This window comes from Macaca mulatta, chromosome 11 (genome assembly GCF_049350105.2).
Source record: "Macaca mulatta isolate MMU2019108-1 chromosome 11, T2T-MMU8v2.0, whole genome shotgun sequence".
Classification (NCBI taxonomy): domain Eukaryota; kingdom Metazoa; phylum Chordata; class Mammalia; order Primates; family Cercopithecidae; genus Macaca; species Macaca mulatta.
This window is the reverse complement of record NC_133416.1, coordinates 873,420-894,362: the sequence shown is the minus strand read 5'-3', so window position 1 is coordinate 894,362 and position 20,943 is coordinate 873,420. Positions and strand designations below refer to the sequence as shown.

Sequence of the window (20,943 nt, the reverse complement as noted above, 5' to 3'; positions counted from 1 at the left end):
AAAAAACCACCTACAGCCCCTACCCAACAATTGATAGGCATCATCCGGGAAGACGGTGACCCCACGGTACTCAGCCTATGAGGGGCCAGGGAAAGACTTGTGCACTAGGGGGTCAATGGCTTCTTGAAACTGTGCTGGGTGTGCCTGCTCATCAGACACACGATTTTGCAAGACTGTCATTAAAAGTCTCACTTTCGCTGCTCTCCGGGTCTCTGAGTCCATTCTTTGGGTTTGGACAGGTGAGTTTGTTTCTGACAACCTGGTGGCCCATATGGGGATTTCCACGCCTGCACAGAGCGAGACTGCAGCTGAGAGGGGAGCTGTGTCCCACTTGACTGGTGTGGCCCACTCTGTCCGGGTGTCTCGGCTCCCTGAAGAAGCCATACACAAACCCGAAACTGTTATTCAGGAGACAACTAAAGCGACGCAGGCAGAAAAGCAGACACCGCGGCAACCAGGCAACCTCATGCACGAGCCAAGGTAGGAAAATTGGACTGTAAGTACTGCTTGGTGGCTGTGCGTTTTCCAAGGTCTTGGGGCGTGCGAGAAACCTCCAGTAAGGTGGGTTGAGTACACAGGGGTGTGTAAGAAACCTCCAGTAAGGGAGGCTGAGTACACAGGGAAAAGCTCAGACACAGAGACTAACCAAAAATGGGAAACAAGAATTCTAGGCCTAGGAAACAGAGGAAAGAGTTCCCTTTAGTTCTTTAAGAGTTCCCTTGGGCTGGGCGCGGTGGCTCAAGCCTGTAATCCCAGCACTTTGGGAGGCCGAGACGGGCGGATCACGAGGTCAGGAGATCGAGACTATCCTGGCTAACCCGGTGAAACCCCGTCTCTACTAAAAAATACAAAAAACTAGCCGGGTGAGGTGGCGGGCGCCTGTAATCCCAGCTACTCGGGAGGCTGAGGCAGGAGAATGGCGTAAACCCGGGAGGCGGAGCTTGCAGTGAGCTGAGATCCGGCCACTGCATTCCAGCCTGGGCGACAGAGCGAGACTCCGTCTCAAAAAAAAAAAAAAAAAAAAAAAAAAAAAAAGAGTTCCCTTTAGCCGAGGGGAAGGGCAGAGCAGGGCAGCACTTGGGCTTCCAGAAGAATCTGGTGCTTCCACCACACTGACTTAGACAAGGCATCCCCCCGTTCTCTGGGCCCCAGCTTCCTGAACCATAGCATGAGCAGGTGCAGTGTCTCATCCCCAAGGCCCTCTGCCAGGGATTCTGTAAGTAGGCATTCTGCATGGCCAGGGATGGGACCTGCTCACAGGGAGACCCGGGGCAATTACAAAGCAAAACACAAGGCAGGTGGTGGGCTGCGAATGTTGACCCTCTGGTGAAATGCAGTGTTGGAGCAAAAGAGAACCCTCTGACATTCCCCCAAATAGTCTGTTGGGGAGAATGTTGCAGGTTTGAAGGGATAGTCCGCAAACCAGCGACAAGGAAAAGCAAAAGACAATAAAGTATTGTTGTTTAATCTGGCCCCAAAAGCCCATTCGTCAACCTTTGGTCTTTTGGCCTAAGTTTGGCTCAGATGAGGATTGGGTGTGCCAAGCTTTAATTCTCTGTGAATAATAAAACTCCACCCTCACAAGACGATACAGGTTATGCTCTTTGTTGGACTGGTGAATTAACCCCCATGTTCCCCTTAAAAAAGAAGAAAGAGAGCATAGTTAGAAGCCCTCGCCCAATGAAAAGCCCTGGGATCCCCTAACACGCCTTTGCCCCCATACATCTCAGGAAGTACAGAACAGGGGTATCAGGGGGCAACGGGAAGGTCAGAGGAAGAGGAATCTGCGGGTTGTGAAGAAGCTAAACCCAATGCTTCCTTAAATCCTTATCCAAACTTGAGGAAAGAATTAGAACAATGTAAGAAGGACATTGAGAATTTCCCTATTCCTTCAAACAGCAGATGTCTAACAGGTACCCTCTTAGAGAAGTCCCTATGGGACAGAGAGGAGTTGGGTTTGTGAGTGTGCCTCTAACAAGTACTGAGGTTCGGAATTTTAAAAAGAAAATGAGGACACTCTGGGAAGACCCCCTCAGTTGAGCAGAGCAACTAGATCAGTTTTTAGGACCCAATTTTTATACTTGGGCTAAGATAATGTCAATCACAAATATTCTGTTTCCTGGGGAAGAGAGGGGAACGATGATAACGGCAGCCATGACCATTTGGGAGAGACCCATTCTCCGGGTGAAGGAATCCTGCCAGCCGAGCAGAAATTCCCAAATGCAAATCCCAGATGGGGTAACAATAACCTCAGAGATCAGGCCTAAATGCAGGACCCAAGGGGGGGATTAAAAAGTCCACTCTTAGAACACAAAGTGTCTTGAAAGCATTCGAGATCCAACAATAAAAAGAGGAGACTCTGCATTTCTGCAGAGTCTCAGGAATCAAATAAGAAAATACTTAGGATTAGGTCCGGAGGACCCAGTAGGGCAAGGCCTTTCAGAAGTTAATTTTGTGACAAAAGCTGGCCTGATATTACTAAGAAACTGCAAAAGATTGACGGGTGGAATGAAAAATCGATTAAGGAATTACTGAGGGAAGCTCAGAAGGTTTTTGTAAGAAGAAAGAAAAGAGAAACTGGGAAGGGAGAAAGAGAAAACGTGAAAAAGAAAATTGGAAAGAGAAAGGGGAGCAAATGGCAAATGTAGAGGGCCAGAGAGAGAGAGAAAGAGTTAAGCTGCCGACCCTGAAGGCAAGGGAGAGCCGGCCGCACAACTGTGTGTGGAAGCTGGCTGCTGAAAGCTGCTGATCAAAGTTGTTGCTGAATCTTTGTCGTTTCGGCAGAGCCGTCCATCTTTGCAGACTGTCAGGGGGCCAGGGCCGGCACGGTTTAGCTTGTGCCCAGAGAGGGAAAGAGGAAGAAACTAAGTGTGAGGGAAAAAGGAAACGGGATGATAGAGAGAGAAAAAAAGAAAATGAGCGAGAGCGAGAGACCGGAAAAGACAGAGATCAGAGACACACCGAAGTTGAGACTGGGGAGAAAAATAAAGCAAAAGGAAGAAAGAGCACCAGAGGAAGTGAGAGTATGTGGAGAGGTTGGCAGAGCTGGGGGAAGGTTCTAGAGGCTCGAGCAACAAGGAGGTGCAGGGGAAAGGGTGCAGTGCAGCCACTGAGGAAGGACAGGGCCCGGGAACTGGGGATGCAAGTGAGAAAGGGATGGGGAGGGAGTTTAGGATCAGGCTGCTTGAGGAGTAGTGGGTTGCCTATGGCAAAGACTAGATGGCTGTTTGTCGGAGGCAGGAGAAGGGATTCAGGTTATGGAACAGTAAATGGATGAGACGACCATCACAGTTTGTTGCTGTTTTACTGAGAGGCTGTAAGTCCGCCAGGGGCAGCCGTCAGTAAGGCTGCAGAAGGGCTAGGGAGCTACATAAGGAAGATCCGAACTAGGGTTGTAAACTCAAAGGACAACAGGGCCAGCAAATGGTGAGAAGGAGGGCTGCAGGGCTGGACGGGGACTGTGGCTAACTGAAGAGGGCACACCTCTGCAGAGGGGCCGCAGCTGCTCGGCTGTTCTTACAGTGCTGGCCCTGTGTTACCAGGCTGTCTGCTTTGTCAGAGGCCAGAATTCTGACTTTTTATGTGACATAGGATTTTTAAATGCTGGTGATGAGTTAAAAAAAACTTAATAACCCAATACAGGGGAAAGAAAATGCCGGTTTGCAATCCCTGAAGTAGAGAGAGCTCGTGCTGGGGAGAGGTCCCCCAGGAGGCTTTGAGCAGTGGTGTATATAAGTTCTGTTTCCAGCCGGGCGCGGTGGCTCAAGCCTGTAATCCCAGCACTTTGGGAGGCCGAGACGGGCGGATCACAAGGTCAGGAGATCGAGACCAGCCTGGCTAATACGGTGAAACCCCGTTTCTACTAAAAAATACAAAAAACTAGCCAGATGAGGTGGTGGGCGCCTGTAGTCCCAGCTACTCAGGAGGCTGAGGCAGGAGAATGGCGTAGACCCGGGAGGCGGAGCTTGCAGTGAGCTGAGATGCGGCCACTGCACTCCAGCCTGGGCGACAGAGCGAGACTCTGTCTCAAAAAAAAAAAAAAAAAAAAAAAAGTTCTGTTTCCCAGAGCTGGTCTGGGCCAGGGGGCGATCCTTGCAGCTGAGGAGGAGGAAAAGCCACTGGGTCCCCTCCCAGAGCGGGACAAACCCTTTGCAGTTGCTGCGTCACCAGCGGGGGTGGCGCGGAATACAAACAGTGCAGCTCCCGGCCTGCCAGGGAGATGGATGGTGCCTTCAAAGCAAAGAAGGAGCCAGGGATGCCTGTGCTGATGAGAGCTGCCCATCAGGGAAGGCGCCATAGGCTGGCAGCTCTTCAAACCAGCAGCTCTCGGTCCAGAGCCAGACCCAGCAGAGCCCAGTCGAAGGCACCCTGAAAGGCCAGCTGGTCAGTCCCTTGCCTCCTCAAGTTCCTCCTGAGGTCAGTGGGCCCTGGAGAGGTGCCTAAACGAACTCCAGCCAGTTTCTTAGGGAAATGAGAGGAGAATAAGAAGGTATCAGACCATAACTGTTTAGATATTATAGAATATCAAACTAAAGTTAGACCAGAACTTAAATTCCACCGAATTTCTTTACTACTTGATGGAATGAGGCTGTTTGTGGTTGGGCCATCCCGAGTGATAGATGGTAAAAGACACAATGTCTAGGCTGTCATTGATGGAAACAAACAAACCTTATGAGAAAAAGGTAGATTACCCAATAACTGGTCGGCCCAAACCTGTGAATTATATGCTCTTAACCAAGCCCTGAAGCTCATGTATATGCTAATTCCAGATATGCCTATGGAGTAGTATACACCTTTGGAAAGATCTGGACAAAGTAGGGCCTAATGAATAGCAGGTGGAGATAACTGGTATATGGGAAACTGTTCAAACAAGTCTTAAAAAGCCTCCTGCTTCCAGCAGAGGCAGCCATAGTTCCTGTAAACGGCCATCAGAAAGGAAACACTACAGACGCCGCAGGGAACAGGCTTGTGGACAAAGCTGCTAAGCAAGCCTCCCTGGAGGAAGAAGTTAAACTCTTTGGCCTAATCCCAGACATCCCTAAGGTGGTATTAAAACCCCAATTTTCTGAAGAGGAGGAGGAAGAGCTTCGCAAGACAGGGCCACACTGAGAATGGGAGGTGGGTGACAGGACCGAAATGATAAGCGAATTCGTAAGGACAGAACTGATATCCACACCCCGTAAGGGAAGTCACTGGGGTCTCCAGGCCGTGTGTGATGCGATACTCAAGAATTATGGGTGTACTGGGATTTATACGCTTGTTAAACAAGTGTGTGGCTGTTATGTGACCTACCAGAGAATAAACAAAAAGGTGGTTAGAAAACAGACTACCGGAGGGAGACCTCCTGGGTTAAGGCCATTTCAAAGCATTCAAGTAGATTTTACAGAAATGTCCAACACAGGGAGAGTAAAGTATCTGGTGGTAATGGTGGACCACCTCTCCAGGGTGGAGGCCTTCCCCTCCCAGCTGCCACTGCCGGAGATGTGGTCAAAATAATCTTAGAACAAATTATACCCAGATTTGGCCTGGTAGAAAATATTGATTCAGACAACGGGAGCCACTTTAACTGGAGGGCGCTAAGGGGAATCATGGAAAGTCTCCCTGCTGGAGACAGCAACACGCTCCAGTCCTTCTTCACAGGCAGCTGTCCTTCCTGTTTTGCTTTTTCAATCATAACAAAAGAAATCTCTAAAACCTCCTTTCTTAAGCCATTCCATGGTTGCTCGAAGGCAGTAAAAAGTCTTAAGAATGCCATATCTGATCAAATCACTCTTGCTATAGATTATTTCCTCATTTTTGGTTTGATGAAGCAAATTAAAAACTCTTTTTGTCATACATCAAGTACATCAGGTACAAAATCATTTTTATGGTCATATAATTGGGCAAAAGATAAGTGAATAGTAAAGACCCTTCAGAAGAGAAAATAAAACAAAAGCACAGGAAATAGTGGGATTAGAAAAATCTCTATTCCTACAGAGGTTACTCTCCCTGAAAGTGAGAAAAGGAGATCCAAAAAGATTCCAACAAGAAGCTTCCAGTAAATGAAATAAGAACACATTTCCCAGGAAACTGGATAAAACTGCATTACTGAATACCCTGGACTAGAGAAAGCTTAGATGTTCCTCGTGGCATCTTTCACTTGTTCTGGAAGTATCATCTTTAGTTAGGTGTATTTCCTTAACTAATAAAGCCTCGCATTGTTGTTGTTGCTGTTTCTGTCCCTAAAAATGTTCTCTGGGCCACTCCTCTCTTCAGTTTGGTTGCTCTGGTGCATTTACCTGATGGCACCTGGAGTCCACACTCAGCCTCAAGGGTCAGGGCAAAGGGGCAGGGAAGAGAGGGCAGGCCTTTTGAGGCCCTGAACAATAACCTATGCGCTCTCAGTCACCCACTGGCTGTGGCTGGGGACGTGGGAAGCAGCTGTTCACCTCCCTGCCTTACCTTCACTTCCCACAGTTGACAACACCTGCCTCCTGCCCTGGTGGTTACAGGTGCAACTGACAAGCACCTGGTTCAAAACCTAGCTGTGCTCTTCACCAGCTACATGGCCCCTGGTCAAGGCATTTGTTGTCTCTGATCCTCAGTTTCCTTGGCTGTAAAATGGGAATAATATTTCACCAGCTTCTATTAGGGGTTAAACAAGAGAATTCTTGCATAGCACATAGCAAGCACTCAGGACATGGTGGCTAGTATTTGCTTCCTCTCCCTCATGGGTGGGAGACACAAAACAGACACGGAGTTAGCAGGACCTCTCCTGCAATCATCTCTAAACATGCTGCTGACAAAAAGTGGTCTGCCTTAATGAGCAGCTCTTTGAGGGCAGCCCAGCACAGCATCTGCAACAGGTTTCCCAAGCACCCTCTGGTGACAGCCTAGGTCACGTGAAGAGGCCGGTCTCAGAGGATGGCTCAAGGCCTCAAGGCCTGGCAGGGAAAATTACAAAAGGAAATTGGCCTGGGCAAATAGTTGACTCCGAACAGGAGTTTCACATCCCAGCTGAGGAGAGTCCTCTGAACACAAAGTCAAAAGTCAATGACAAGACAAAACCTTCCTAATACTCTCTGGGATATTTTAATACCGCCCCCCCCCGCCCCCCGCCAAAGTCTCAAAGTACTTTCACCTCTATTTTGTTTTTTATGCCTCCTGAATCTGGCGAGGAAGACACAAATGGGACAAAAATGCACAGGGTAGTAAAGTGACAGGTCACACAGTTCCTTAGGGCAGATTCCTGTAGCTCCAGGTCGGAATTCGGCCATCTTCCTGGGCATGGAGCCCAGGCTGGCTGGATTCTGCTCTAACTACACAGCTCCTCAGCCACCCATGAGCACACCTGCTCTCAAAGCCCAAACCACAGGAGCAAGCCCCCCTCCCCAGGATGCTCCTCTGCGCAGGTGCGCTCCATCCCGCCCCAGAGCCCAGTCTTCAGACCCCAGGATTCCCGCCCCCCAGCTTGCCCCGCCAGCAGGCAAGATGCTCCCGCCACTGCAGGGGCCTTGTGGGGATTTTCACCCCATCCCAACCTCTCCAAAGTCCTCTCCCAACCAACCAGTGAACCCTGAAGGAGACAAAGAAAACTTCCCTTAACCTCCCCTGCCGCCATGGCCTTCCCGGGGCGGGAGGCAGAGACCCGGGGCTTGGGGCCAGGCAGGCAGGGTGGGCCTGCCCCACAGGGCCTCTGGGGGAAGCCGAGGGCTTTTCTGCCCTTTTCTAGGGAAAGAGGACGCAGCCGTACCGCCCGACCGACCCACGCTGCCACCCGAAGCCACCAGTGGGTGTTGCCGGTTTCTCAGCAGCCTGGATGCCACTCCTGGAGCAGGCACGTGAGGCCGCGGCGCCCCAGCCCAGCTGTTTGAAGACTAAGCTGTATCGATTGAGAATTTAATTGCTCCGTAATCGCTGGGTAAACACTGGCTGGTCCATTGATCATGCTTCAGGCCCCATCACGGCCGATGAAAAGAGGCAGGAGAGGCGGAGATGCTCCAGCTATGCTAATGCAGGGCTCTCCCGCAGCGTTCTCGGAAGGGGTAACCCACGTGGAGGCCTCGGCAGAGCCCCTGCCGTGCTGCTGCCTAGCGGCGACGAGGCGAGCCACGTGGGCCACCAGGGTGGGTGGCCCGGGAGGGACTGGTTAGGGTAGGAGCCCCTGTAAAGGGGCGCAGTACGCCTCGCCCAAGTGGGAAATGCAGATTACAAAATCTTTTTTCTTTTCTTTTTTTTTTGATTGGCGTGGGGAGGATGTAAAACCCAACGCAGAGAAAAATAAAACATTGGGAGGCTGCACACTAAAATACTAACATCAGTTAATTCTACATGATGAAGTCCCATTTATATTTTCTTCTTTATATTTTGTATTTTCCACATTTCCAACAACTAGCGTGTATGACTTATAATCAGAGAAAATACATGTTATTTAAGATCCAGTGAAATGGCTGGGAGGATTTCTCTTGAGCGCTTAAAAAAAAATTCTAGCAGCAACTCTGTGAAAAGAGGTTGTGTGTTGGAGTTGGACCTGGGTTCACTGTCCAGTTCCAGAAATAATTAGCAGTGGTCTCTCGGTCAAGATACCTAACTTCTCTCCATCCTGGATTCCTTATCTGTAAATGGGAATAACACCTATCTCACAGAATTACGTGAGATAAAAATATCAAGAGTGCCCAGCACCATGTCCCTGGCACGTTCAATAAATGGTATGTTCAATAGGTCTTCCATCTTGGAGTAAGGATGGGGTGGTTGAAAAGGAAGAAGCAAGGACCAGCAGTGAGTCAGTTCAGTTAGCAGAGGCTCAGAGTGCCCCTTAGACCCCTACCCAGATCCCTTCTTGCTCTGGAGGCCTAGGGGTTGTTCTGTTTCCTGCCTACCACCTCCCCGTCCTGAGCCCCGCCTCCCCGTCCTGAGCCCCGCCTCCCCTCCTGAGCCCCGCCTCCCCTCCTGAGCCCCGCCTCCCCCTCCTGAGCCCCACCTCCCCCTCCCGAACTCTACCTCTCCTTCCTGAGCCCCGCCTCCCCTCCTGAGCCCCGCCTCCCCTCCTGAGCCCCGCCTCCCCTCCTGAGCCCCGCCTCCCCTCCTGAGCCCCGCCTCCCCCTCCTGAACTCCACCTCTCCTTCCTGAGCCCCGCCTCCCCTCCTAAGCCCCGCCTCCCCCCGAACCCCGCCTCCCCCCCTGAACCCCACCTCCCCCTCCTGAGCCCCGCCTCCCCTCCTGAGCCCCGCCTCCCCTCCTGAGCCCCGCTTCCCCGTCCTTAACTCCACCTCCCCTCCTGAGCCCCGCCTCCCCTTCCTGAGCCCACCTCTCCTTCTTGAGCCCTTCTCCCCTTCTTGAGCCCTCCTCTCGCTCCTGAAACCAGCCTGCTTCTCCTGAGCCCCACCCTCTCCCACAGCCGCCTCCTCCCATTACTCTAATAGAAGCCCATCTTCCTCATCTTGGCCCCATTATCACCCTTGAGACAAATGGGCTCTATGCTGGGAGGCAGCTGGCCAGCTACTGGGTCATTGTTCTGAATGTCGCTGAGAGCCTGAAAGGGAAGGGAGCCCGCAGGATCGAAAGTAGGGCTGCAATTACTGGCCTATTCAGCGCCCCAGAATAAAGCCCTGTCATTAGCTGGCAGCAGGGAGGCGGTCGGTAGGGGCAAAGACCACGGGGCGAACTTTTCTGGCGAGAAAGAGCCTGGCACGCAGTTGCTGCTCCCTGGCTGGCTGCTGGGAGGAGGCACCACCCCCAGCTCCCACCTGAGGGCCTAATTACCCTGGCAGACATAGATTGCCTTCCTAGCGGGGTGTGGGGAACCAGGGCAGAGCAGAACCCATAATAACTCTATCTGGTCGTCCAGCTTCGCAGGGCTTTGCCAGCCCCATAGCTGCTCCACTGTACCCCAGATCGCTGACGCCCACCCTTCAGCCTCCCTTTGCAGACACCCACACTTCTGGATGTGCTCAATTTCAGGGGTTCCTGCTGCTGGGAGAACCACTCCCTGTCAGGCTCCCAGCCCCAAGACAGTTTCCCTGACCCCAGCCCCCAGCTGCTCCTCTGCAGGTGGCTGGGGAAGGAAGGCTGTGCTGGCCTCAGTAGGGCTGAGGCTTCTCTGCCTCTTCGGGAGCCATGAGGCTCTCTTCTGGCCCTGGGTCTTTCTGGGAGGGAGCCGACTTTCCTCTGGGCTGAGCAGCATCTCTACATCTCTGATCAGCCAGAGGAGCAGCCACTGCAGTGCCCCAGGGAGGGCACCTGCTCAGCCCTGGAGCTGGAGTGGGGGCCGACCTTAGCCAGACTGCAGAGGAGGATGGCAAGGGAGATCCTGTGGCTGGCTGAGTCCGCACACCAAAGGCCCTGACACCTGATTCACTGACTTTGGATTCCTTATTGGGGTCTCCTAGAGACGCCAACGGCTGATCCTAGAAATCCTCAGGAGGCCACGATTCCTACTGGCTGAGCTAGTGGGAAACCAGACTGACAGGGAAGAAGCCAGACTGACAGGGGAGGAGCCAGACTGATGGAGGAGGAGCCTGGCTTGTCTCAGAGCTGGAGCCCATACCAGATCTCCCGAGAGGGCTATGTGACCTACCCGCCTGTGCCAGCCCCACAGGCTGGCCTCTGACTGTGACACATTCCACTAGAGGAGCTTGCTGGGAAGTTGTGGCTGTGCTCTGGAGGTGGGACAGCTGGACTAGGGGAAGGGATGAGGTTTGGTGAAGGAATCGTTGATAGGGTTGGGAGCAGGGATGCTGCGAGTCTGATCAGGGAAAACTTTATCTTAGGATAGAATTCCCCCAAGAAGCCAAGAGCAAACACACACACTGTTGGGCTGTCCAGAAAACATCCAGAGGGACTCCTCTCAGAGAGGCCAAGAAAGCCACATCAGACAGAGACAGACAGACAAAAACAGGCTCTAGGAAACTACAAATCAGACAGACAGGACAACGTGGAGTAACTGGGAACGAGAGACAGACAGCAGCTGAAGCCCTGGACCATCTTGGGGGGCAAGCCTCCTGTCCCCACCCAGGGGGAGGGCCCGCATAGGCAGGGTGTATAAGCCCCTCCATGAACCAACATTCAAGAGAATCTCCCACCTCCCACACTCCCTCCCCAGAGCACCCCCTGTCCCCAACCTCAAAGCCCACACCTCCCAGGGGAAGGTGAACAACAAACCTCTTGGAAACTAAGATCATGGGTTTCCTATCATCCACCTCAAACACTGGAAAATAACCCTAGTCCCTTGGAGCCCCAGCCCCTTGAGAGGGCAGCACCCCTCCCCTGCCCCACATCTACCTACGTTCTGGCGTTCTGGCATGCTGCTGGGGCTGCCTCTCTGCCACTCCTTCCCACCTGGAGCTAGGGCTGCAGGTGGGCACCACACAGGCAGCAGGGGAGTGCTGGTGCGTAAGCGAGCATGCAGGCTGACAGTGGATGGGAGGGGAGACCACAGGAAACCCAAGGGACCATCTCTGTTGCCCGCCCCTGCCAGGTCTGGGCTTCTCAAGGGTGTGTTCTCCATCCTCACTGAGGCCTGGTGCTTGGTTAGTATCAATAAAGTGCTTACTGAACTGAGTTGAACTGATGGAGCTGGAGGCAGGCCAGACAGTTTTTCTCTCTTCTCCCCCACACCAAGGAAGGCAGTTTCTAGGCCGGAGACTCGGGCCATGTGTCTGAACAGTGAGGGCTCATGGGAAGGGGCCAGGGCAGTCAGGGTCCTCCTCTACAGCGTCCTGGTGTCTTCCACATCTCCACGCTCTCCTCTTTCCTTCCCCCTCCACCGTTCCATTCTCCCATTTCTCTTCTTCCTTCTAATTTCCAGGTGAGCAGTTTTCCTTTTGAGGGTATCCTAATGTCCCACTGCATGGGGAACTTCTCAAGGGTCCAAGTTGGCCTTATGTGCCTTTATGTCCCCAGGCCTGGCCCAAAACTTGTCACAGAGGACACCGGGGGCGGGCGGGGAGCACAACATGGGCACAGAAGAGGAGAAACCAGAAACACAAGGGCAGAGAGACAGAAGCAGATGCGGAGGGAGAAGGCTGATCCCAGGACGGAGAGGGAGCACCAGGAAGGAGGACAGGGAGGCAGACGGCAGGAGGAGAACCCAGGAAAAAACAGAGGAGAAAGCTTAGGACTATGGCTCTAAAACCTGACTCCTCAACACTCCCACTCCATCCCAAGGCTGTCAACTAATGTAGCCAGGGCTGAGAGATCCTGAAAATTAAAGACAGGCACCCGGGCTGACTGGAAGAAGAGAAACCAGAAAGAAAAGTATAAATCCTTGATGTAAGACGAAGGCTGGGCACTATGCATGGGCTGAGCGCACACCACTGTGTGCCAGGCACCCTACCGTGTAAGATACGTGAATATCCCCAATCAAACCAATTTTCCTGGCTGCTTACGAAGATTAGATTTTACATGGGCTGTTCAGGAGAAAGGAGCATACGTTTGGGGTGTGATCGCTAGGGCATAATGACCTTAAACGTTGGGAATGGCTCATTTGGGGTCCAGAGGGAGCAGAGAGAAACTGAAGTCTGAGGAAGGAGGTGAAAGCAAACAAATTACCCCACATGAGACTCAAGAGGAGGAGGCCCAGTAGCTAGTGCAGTGGTATGTGCTTTGTTGCAACAGGAAGCAAGGTGGGGGTGCAGAATGGAGGAAGGGCCACAGTTCCCACCTGTGGGAGGCCAGGTCGGAGCAGGCCGGCTTCTGCTCGGCGTCGGCGGCTGGGCAGCAGAACTGGTGCAGCACGGTCTCATTCCTGCGGGCAGAGCAGAGGGAGATCAGAGCGCCTGACACAGGCTGGGTCCCCACCCTGCCTGATACTAAAGCATTTCTGCCCTGAAACCCTGCTGCCCCCATCCCTGCCCTTTCGAGCCCCTGCGTAAAACTCAGGCAGCCAATCACTGCCCCGGGCAAGAGTGCAGCATTGATTCTCTGTCCATCAGAGTCCTCTTCAATCCCCCACTAGGCTCAATTCAAACGCCACCTCCTGTGTGAAGCCTCCTTGGCCTCCCTGGCAACTCACCCTTCCCATTTCCGCAGCCCTCCCTGCAGCAGGCGCTCTCACGTGCACGTACCAAACGTCCTGCTCTGTTATCACAGTTTGCTCTTTATGACCCTGTTCTCCACCATGGTCCTCCAAGGTAGAACTAAGTCTGTTTCTCCAGGATGCACAGAATTGCATGCAGCGAATACTTTTAAGCTGATCATATACAAAGTTACAAAACATTCATACAGGGACTTTAGTGTCACCAGCTAAACATCCAAGGAGTGGTGCTTGATGAGGCACTTGGTGTAGATGAAAAAGTCAACCCAGGAGGCAGGGATCTGGGTTCTAGTCCCAACCCTACAGTTAGCCAGCTGTGTCATACGTGGCTCACCTTTTCTGGGCTTCAGCTGACTTACTAATGAAATAAGGGAGCTGAACTAGCGAAGTGGTTCTCAGCCCTAGCTGTATATTAGAATCACGAGGAGATTTTTAAAACAGTTTATGCCTGGACCCTTCCCTTCCCCCCAGGGACTCTGATTTCCGTGGTCTGGCATGAGTCCAGGGCACCAGGACTTTTTAACAAACTCCCAGGTGATTCTAAAGGCAGCCAGGATTGAGAGGCACTAGACTAGAGGATTTCCGAGGTCCCTTCCACCTCTGAAATGCTGTGATTCCAATATCCACTTTGAGCCAACCTAGAATTCAGTATTGAAATTACTTTTGGATAAAGATACACCGAGCCATTGCCTTCTCTTCCTTAATAAGCAGTTGCTGTCCTGGGCATTATTGAGTCAGAGAATGTCAAACCTGGAAGGGTCCCCAGAGATCATCTGAAAGGGATTTTCAAAATTCCTTCAGCTTCAGAACACTTTGTCCAAACCAAATCTTTACTGGAAGCCTATTGTGTAAAACAACAAAAGTAGAATATCGCCATGGCTGGGGGAGGGGCATCTGTACCACTTCCCAGACCTCCTAGCCCCAAATGTGGTAGCCACCTCCCAGCCACCTGTTGGGGGCCCACTGGGTCTGAGAGTGTAGACAGGAAATGCTGAATTTGGCTATCTGCATGGAAGAAAGAACACTGGAGCCTATCTTAATTTTTGTTTGTTTGTTTGTTTGTTTAGAGACAGGGCTTTGCTTTGTTGCCCAGGCTGGAGTGCAGTGGTGTGATCATAGCTCAGTGTAACCTTGGCCTTCTGGGCTCAAGCAATCCTCCTGTCTCAGCTACAGCCGTGTGCCACCAGGCTCAGCTAATTTTAAAAAATTTCGCAGAGACAGAGGTCTCACTATGTTGCCCAGCCTGGTCTCGAACTCCTGGCCTCAGGCAATCCTCCCGTCTTGGCCTCCTAAAGCACTGGGATTACCGGCATGAGCCATCACACCTGTCTGAGCCAACCTTTAATTTGACAAAAAATAAATTCCAGAAAGGTTATATGTTTAAATGAGAGAAATTAAACAGAAAAAAAATCAGAAGAAAGCTTAGGAATATAGCTGATGTGTTGAGGAGATTTTAAAAACAAAACGGGAAACTGAAAAGCCATTAAAAAAAGATAAACATGTCTGACTACGTAAAATGAAGAAAAAAATCTGTATGAAAACGAATACCCTAATAAGTCAAAACACAAATGATAGACTAGGAAAATATATGTGCAAAATGTTGACAGAAGGCAAGTTAACACTCTGCACTGAGTTCCAGCACGTCCATAGTGCAAAGACAAACCCAGCAGAAAAAACAGCCAGAGAATAGGAACAGCAGTTGACAGAACGGGAAACCCAAACAGCCCACAAATACGGTTTACATCTCTGCTATTCTGCCTCACAAACTCAAATCAAGACCAAATTCATACCAATGGAAAGACGCTTACTGGTAAATAGGAAAATGCAAATTAAAGTCATGCCGTGATGCCATTTCTCATCCAGCAGACTGGCTGGCACACATTAAAAAGACTGCTAACTGTGAGTGCTGGAGAGGATGTGGAGAGAGGGGTGCCCGACCCACTGTCTATGTAGATGTGGATTACGAAATGTTTATGGAAATGTAAACCAAGAACAAAATTCTAAGCCCTCCAGTTGACTTGAGGAAAGAGAGAGACTCTCTCCTATTGTTTTATATTGTTTTATACTCAGTACCTGTTTTAAGAAAAAAACAATGAAGTAAAACCAAAGACAGGCAGCCCGGCACCAGGCCTGGGTCTGCCTGGCCTAAACCCAGTAGTTAAAAATCAACTCATGACTTAGAAACCCACGTTCCTGACATTGTATAGAAGAACACCATGAAACTCCCAGCCCTGTTCTGTTTCTCTCTGACCACCGGTGCATGCAGCCCGTCACATACCCGCTGCTTGCTCAAATCAATCACGACCCTTTCATGTGAAATCTTTAGTGTTGTGAGCCCTTAAAAAGGCCAGAAATTGTGCACTCAGGGAGCTCGGATTTTAAGGCAGTAGCTTGCCGATGCTCCCAGCTGAATGAAGCCCTTCCTTCTACAACTCGGGGTCTGAGAGGTTTTGTCTGCGGCCCGTCCTGCTGCAGACTGAATGGACCCCCTTCTCAGCCAAGGGCATTCCAAAGAAACCTAGTTCAGGCCATGATGGGAAGCAGGCGTAGGACACGCCTCCTTATCCCCTCCTCCCTTAGGAATTCAGGCACAGCTGGCCAGCATTAACATTTAACAAAAAACATTAAAACAGTCTTAACAGAGCTCTTAAGAGTGACAAAACAGACTCTTTGTAGCAATGAGACAAAATCTGTAGCAAATTCCAACCTGACTCTAGTACAGCATCATATGACCGATAGCAGACCCTAAAAGAAACTGAACTATTTTACAGCAAAATACATTTCTTTTATATATTAGCTTTGCAAATACGTCTCAGAAATGGCCTGGGAAGCTCTCTTGTGGGGAAAATCTACATTCTGTAGAGAATCCTCTTCCTATTCCAGGTCTTTTCCCTGATCCAGGAGAAAATCAACTAAGAGTCTAGCACCTTTTTAAGTCTGATAAGAAAAACTTACAATCTCTTCTCTCCGAAGCCCGTACCTGGAGGCTTCACCTGCATAATAAGAATGTTGGTCTTCACACCGTCTCATTTTAACCCAGACACTCCCTTCTACTGATTCCACGTCTTTCGATAGTAACGACTCTTTCAACCAATTGTCAATCAGAAAATCTCTGAATCTGCCTATGGCCTGGAAGCTCCCACCATATTTCAAGTTGTCCCACCTTTCCAGATTGAACCAATGTACACCGTGGTTCACTCTCACTTACTTACATAAGTCACTGATGTCTCATGTCCCCCTAAAACGTATAAAACAAAGCTGCAGCCCAACCGCCTTGGGCACATGTTCTTAGGCCCTCTTGAGACTGTGCCTCAGGCCATGGTCACTCATATTTGGCTCAGAATAAATCTCTTCAAATGTTTTACAGAGTTTGACTCTTTTCTTCAACAGAAGCATTGTTTTTAGTGTGGTGGTGGGGAGGTGGGGGGGAAATGCAAACAGCTAAAGTCCTCATCAATCAGGAAATGGTTGAATAAACTGTAATACCTTCAACCGTACCATGGAATCACGCCACCTATTAAAAAAGAACTGGTTAGCACTCTATCCCGCAGTCTGGAGGGATTTCCACAGCATATTATTATTTTATTTATTTATTTATTTATTTTTTTGAGATGGAGTCTCGCTCTGTCGCCCAGGCTGGAGTGCACTGGCCGGATCTCAGCTCACTGCAAGCTCCGCCTCCCGGGTTTACGCCATTCTCCTGCCTCAGCCTCCCGAGTAGCTGGGACTACAGGCGCCACCACCACGCCCGGCTAGGTTTTTTTTTGTATTTTTTAGTAGAGACGGGGTTTCACTGTGTTAGCCAGGATGGTCTCGATCTCCTGACCTCGTGATCCTCCCGTCTCAGCCTCCCAAAGTGCTGGGATTACAGGCTTGAGCCACCGCACCCAGCCCCACAGCATATTATTAAATGAGAAAAGCAGAGAAATCTATAAAGAGTGATCCCAATTTTATAAAATAAAAAATGACTTCTCTCACCAAATGCAAATTCTTTGAATGTATACTCTACTTATATATGAATGCAAACTAAACTATTAACACTGTACCTCAGCAGATGAGAGCAGGGGAAAAAGACAGAGGTAGGAAAAGGAAAAGTGATGCTTAGGGTAAAATGTTGACGGACAGTGTTAAGTATAAATTCCCATGTGTGATATTACCGTAAATCCATTAAAACTCAATATGAAATTCCCATGTGTGATATTACCGTAAATCCGTTAAAACTGAATGTGAACCTGAATAAGAGCTGGAAAATGTCAGAAACCAACACAAATATTGATGTCATTTCACAGAATAGATCATGGGCAATTTTCATCTTGGACTTCTGTTCATTTAATTTATTTTTTGTTACAGATTATATACAATCAGTAGGTCATAGACTAATAATAGATGCAACAAATATAACTTTTTTAAAGGGCAATAAAGTAAATAATTGAATCTGAGCCCTCATTTCACAAATGAGAAAACTGAGGCTGAGTGGAGAAGGGACTTATCTGCAGTGGTTCCCTGGCCAAAATTCCGGGTCAGTCTTCCAGCCCGAGGTTCACTCCTGGGGCAAGTCAAAGACTAGAGAACTGTCTGAAACCTAAACATCTTTCGATAGCACCCAGGCTTCCTGGCCTGAAGAAAAGGGGAAAACGAATGAGGAGATGGAGCAGGAGCAAGAAGGGCCCAGAGCCCAGACAATGCGGGGCAGGTGGACCCAGGTGCGCAGTACAATGGAGAGCCTACACCCCCAGTTCCAGGCCTCCAGCTGCTCCTGGGTCCAGGGCAGGTTTGGAATTCCTGACGAAAGCCATCAAGAGCATAGGCAAAGAGGCATGGCTTGTTCACTACCCACAGCACTGACATTTCAGGAAGGAAAGCTCACCCACATGGTCATAGGCTGGCACAGTGGTGCCTGGGGGGACTGCTCTGATCCTGCCTCTGTTTCCCAGAGGCTTCCTCCCAAGGTTGGGAGCCACTCCTCTGTCCAGACACTGAGGGCAGGCACCTGCTGGTTCTCCCAAGTCCCCAGACTCAGCTGCAGTGACACATGTGATAGGTAACTGAATATTTTTCAGCAAGAAGGACCATGTCCTTCAGCACCTTGGGCTTGGGCTGGTAGTGTTGGGGCTTCTGCTGTCACTGGGGGACAGTTCAGCCAAGAGGGGAGCTTGTCTTCCAGTTCTACCTCTGAGCTCCTCTGTCCACCTCCTGCTCCTTGGGTCTCCTCAGCCTAGGCCAGAATGCTTCTTGTCTTCTTTCCGGGTTTAGCTCACGCTGAATTGTAAGTCCTGCCCTGCCTGCCTTTGACCAGCCTGGCCACCCACCCTGCCTAAGGTCATGGTCTAAGTTTCCTGACCTGGGCATGTCTTAGCTTAAGCTTCCTAAGGTCACATAGCTAGTTAGTAGCAAGCCTAAGCCCCAGGCAGGCGCCTGTCAAGGATCATACCCACCACTCTTCTTCAAAGGGTTTTTGGCCAGTGGGCATTCATGTGCTCATTTACCAAGGCTGGACAGGGAGTGCCTAGTGCCTAGATCAGGGCCTGGTATAATGATGGCACTCAATGCTTTAGTATGCAAAGAAGCATCACTGCAGTCCCTGCCTCGGGGAGTCCACCAGATAACAGAATGCCCTAGACTGTTTGTGCTGCTCTAAGAGAATACCTGAGGCTGAATGACTCACAAAGAAAAGAGGTTTATTTGGCTCATGGTTCTGCAGGCTGAACAAGAGGCATGGCTCCAGCATCTGCTTCTGGTGAGGCCTCAGGCTGCTTCCATTCATGGCGGAGGGGTAAGGGGAGCCAGTGTGTGCGGAGATGACATAGCAAGAGAGGAAGCAAGAGAGAGAGGGGAGGGAGGTGCCAGCTCTCAGGGGAACTAACAGAGCGAGAATTCACTCACCCCCAACTCCCCAGAGCGGGTGCTAACCTACTCATGAGGAAGCCACTTCCATGACCCAGATACCTCAAGTTAGGCCCCACCTCCAACTCTGGGACTGAATTGCCACATGAGGTTTGGAGGGGACAAACATTCAAACCACAGCGGAGAACATTCACATCAAGAAAGGCCCAAGCTCCTGTTTGGCTGTAGCTGGAAAGGAGCTGCCCTGAGACTGTGGGTAGAGGGATCACGGCCTAGGTCATCCTCCGATGCTGCCCCCAAGCTTCTTCCTGAATCCTTAGTCTTCAGGCCACAGCCTTCCCGTCTTTCTCTGCCTTGCTCTCCTCCCACCCTCCCCGGAACACGCCACCATAGCAGACGGACACGGGATGCCAGGAGCTGGCAAGGTGAGCAGTGGACAGGAGGGAACGGACAGGATCTCTTGGTGGCACCAACCTGAGGTTGTTGCCAGGATGTCCCATCAGAATCTGTCCACCTGGGAGGCAGGGGACTGTGGGCACAACCTGCTTCTGCCCACAGAGTAAGGCTTTCTCACCTCAGGAGGGCTGGCTTGAGGTTCTGCCACCACCCTCACACCCCAGCAAAGCTTTTGGGGGTCCATGCCAGGTGTACCAGTTCTCCACAGGTGGGTCACAGTCCCTGTGTGCATTCATTTAGGTCCCTTATCTCTCAAAGTCTCAGTTTTCTTGCCAGTAAAGCTAGGATAACAGTAGCTCCTGCACCTTGCAGGGCTTTTAGGAGAGCAAATACAACAGTGAATGGCAAGGCACATAATAAAGGCAAAGGCCACACAAAAGCACTTTTTATTCATTCACCTTCCTGACCCAGCCCTTTTATTTCATCTGTGCAAATGACAGAAAGAAAGGAAGTATTTCTTCTTCAGATAATGCTTCTTGCATCCTTGAAATCAACCAGTGCTGCATTTTGTGAGCACCAAGAGGCAGAAAATGTATCCTCAATACAGCGAGAACCAGCTGTTCTCAGAACCTGCTTCCCGGGGCTCCACACTCCACACGCTCAGCTCTCTGTACCTGATTCGTCACCAGGGCAGACGGTGGCATGCAGCGTCTCTGCATCCCTATTTCACTGTGGTGGAAACTGAGGCCTAGTGCAGGGTGAGACAGGGTCCCAGCAGGTTGAGCAAATCCCTGAGATGCGGGGCCTTTAGGGAGAGGGGCCAGGACCCATCGCTGCTGGCGAAGTAAAGAAACGAGAGAGGTCCCCATAGGCCCGAGTGCAATCACCACACTTGGGTGGGGGCAGCAGGGGGAACCATTCAAGTGCCTTAGGCCTTGGAACGATACAGCCCCCAATCTACCTCACAGCATGAGCCTGGGAGGGGCATTCTCAGAGCCCCTGTGGCGCACAGTCTGGGGGTATCAATCACATTGTAGTTGTGGGAACCACAGCCCAAGGCTGTGACCCTGGGAGTTCTGTGGCTGAAGGGGGCCGAAGAAAATTGACAATGGAAGGACCCCTATGAAAAAGGAACATGGCCATTCTCAGTCTTTGGCTTTTTCTCTTCCAAAGGCCAAGAACTGAGACTGGGCCACGTTCCTTGAGGGAAGCTTTCTTGAGGGAAGCTTACAGAATCCGAGCCGAAGGCTTCTTCCAGGGCCAATGGCTTGAAGCAGATTTCAGTCCCCTGTGGCTCTAGCAATCCCAAATCCCCCATATTGACGAGTACTGATGGGGAAGCTGCACTGCTGGATGGATGTGGTAAAACCTAAACATGAGGTAGTCTAGGGGCCCAGAATGAGGTTTTTATGTGTTGGGTATCCCTGGTCGTGCTGTGAGGCTGGGCTGGGCAGGAGCTTGCAGCACTCTGGGAACGAGACTGGAGCAGGGCAGCAGGCTGTGTTCCTTGGCCATCAAGGAGCAGCTGGCTCAGGGAATTCCAAGGCATCTCCCAAGCAAGATGGGAGTCAAAGGTCTGCACAGGAGGCAGCGTAGACCTGAAGGAAGAGGGGAAGCTAGGGGTCAGTCAGGAAAGAACCCTGTTTCTTTCTTTTCTTTTCTTTTTGAAACAGGATCTCACTCCATTGCCC

The 20,943-nt window shown here is 50.8% G+C and overlaps 1 protein-coding gene across 6 annotated transcripts in view; it reads right to left on the bottom strand.

Moving 5' to 3' along the window:
- IQSEC3 (IQ motif and Sec7 domain ArfGEF 3) overlaps window positions 1-20,943 on the bottom strand; it is a 118,599-nt gene that overhangs the window by 71,295 nt on the left and 26,361 nt on the right. For all 6 annotated transcript variants that reach the window (XM_077953240.1, XM_077953241.1, XM_015150700.3 and 3 more), the window contains exon 2: window positions 12,641-12,724. In XM_077953240.1, coding sequence (XP_077809366.1) covers window positions 12,641-12,724 — 84 coding nt within the window. The remainder of the gene's footprint in view (window positions 1-12,640; window positions 12,725-20,943) is intronic.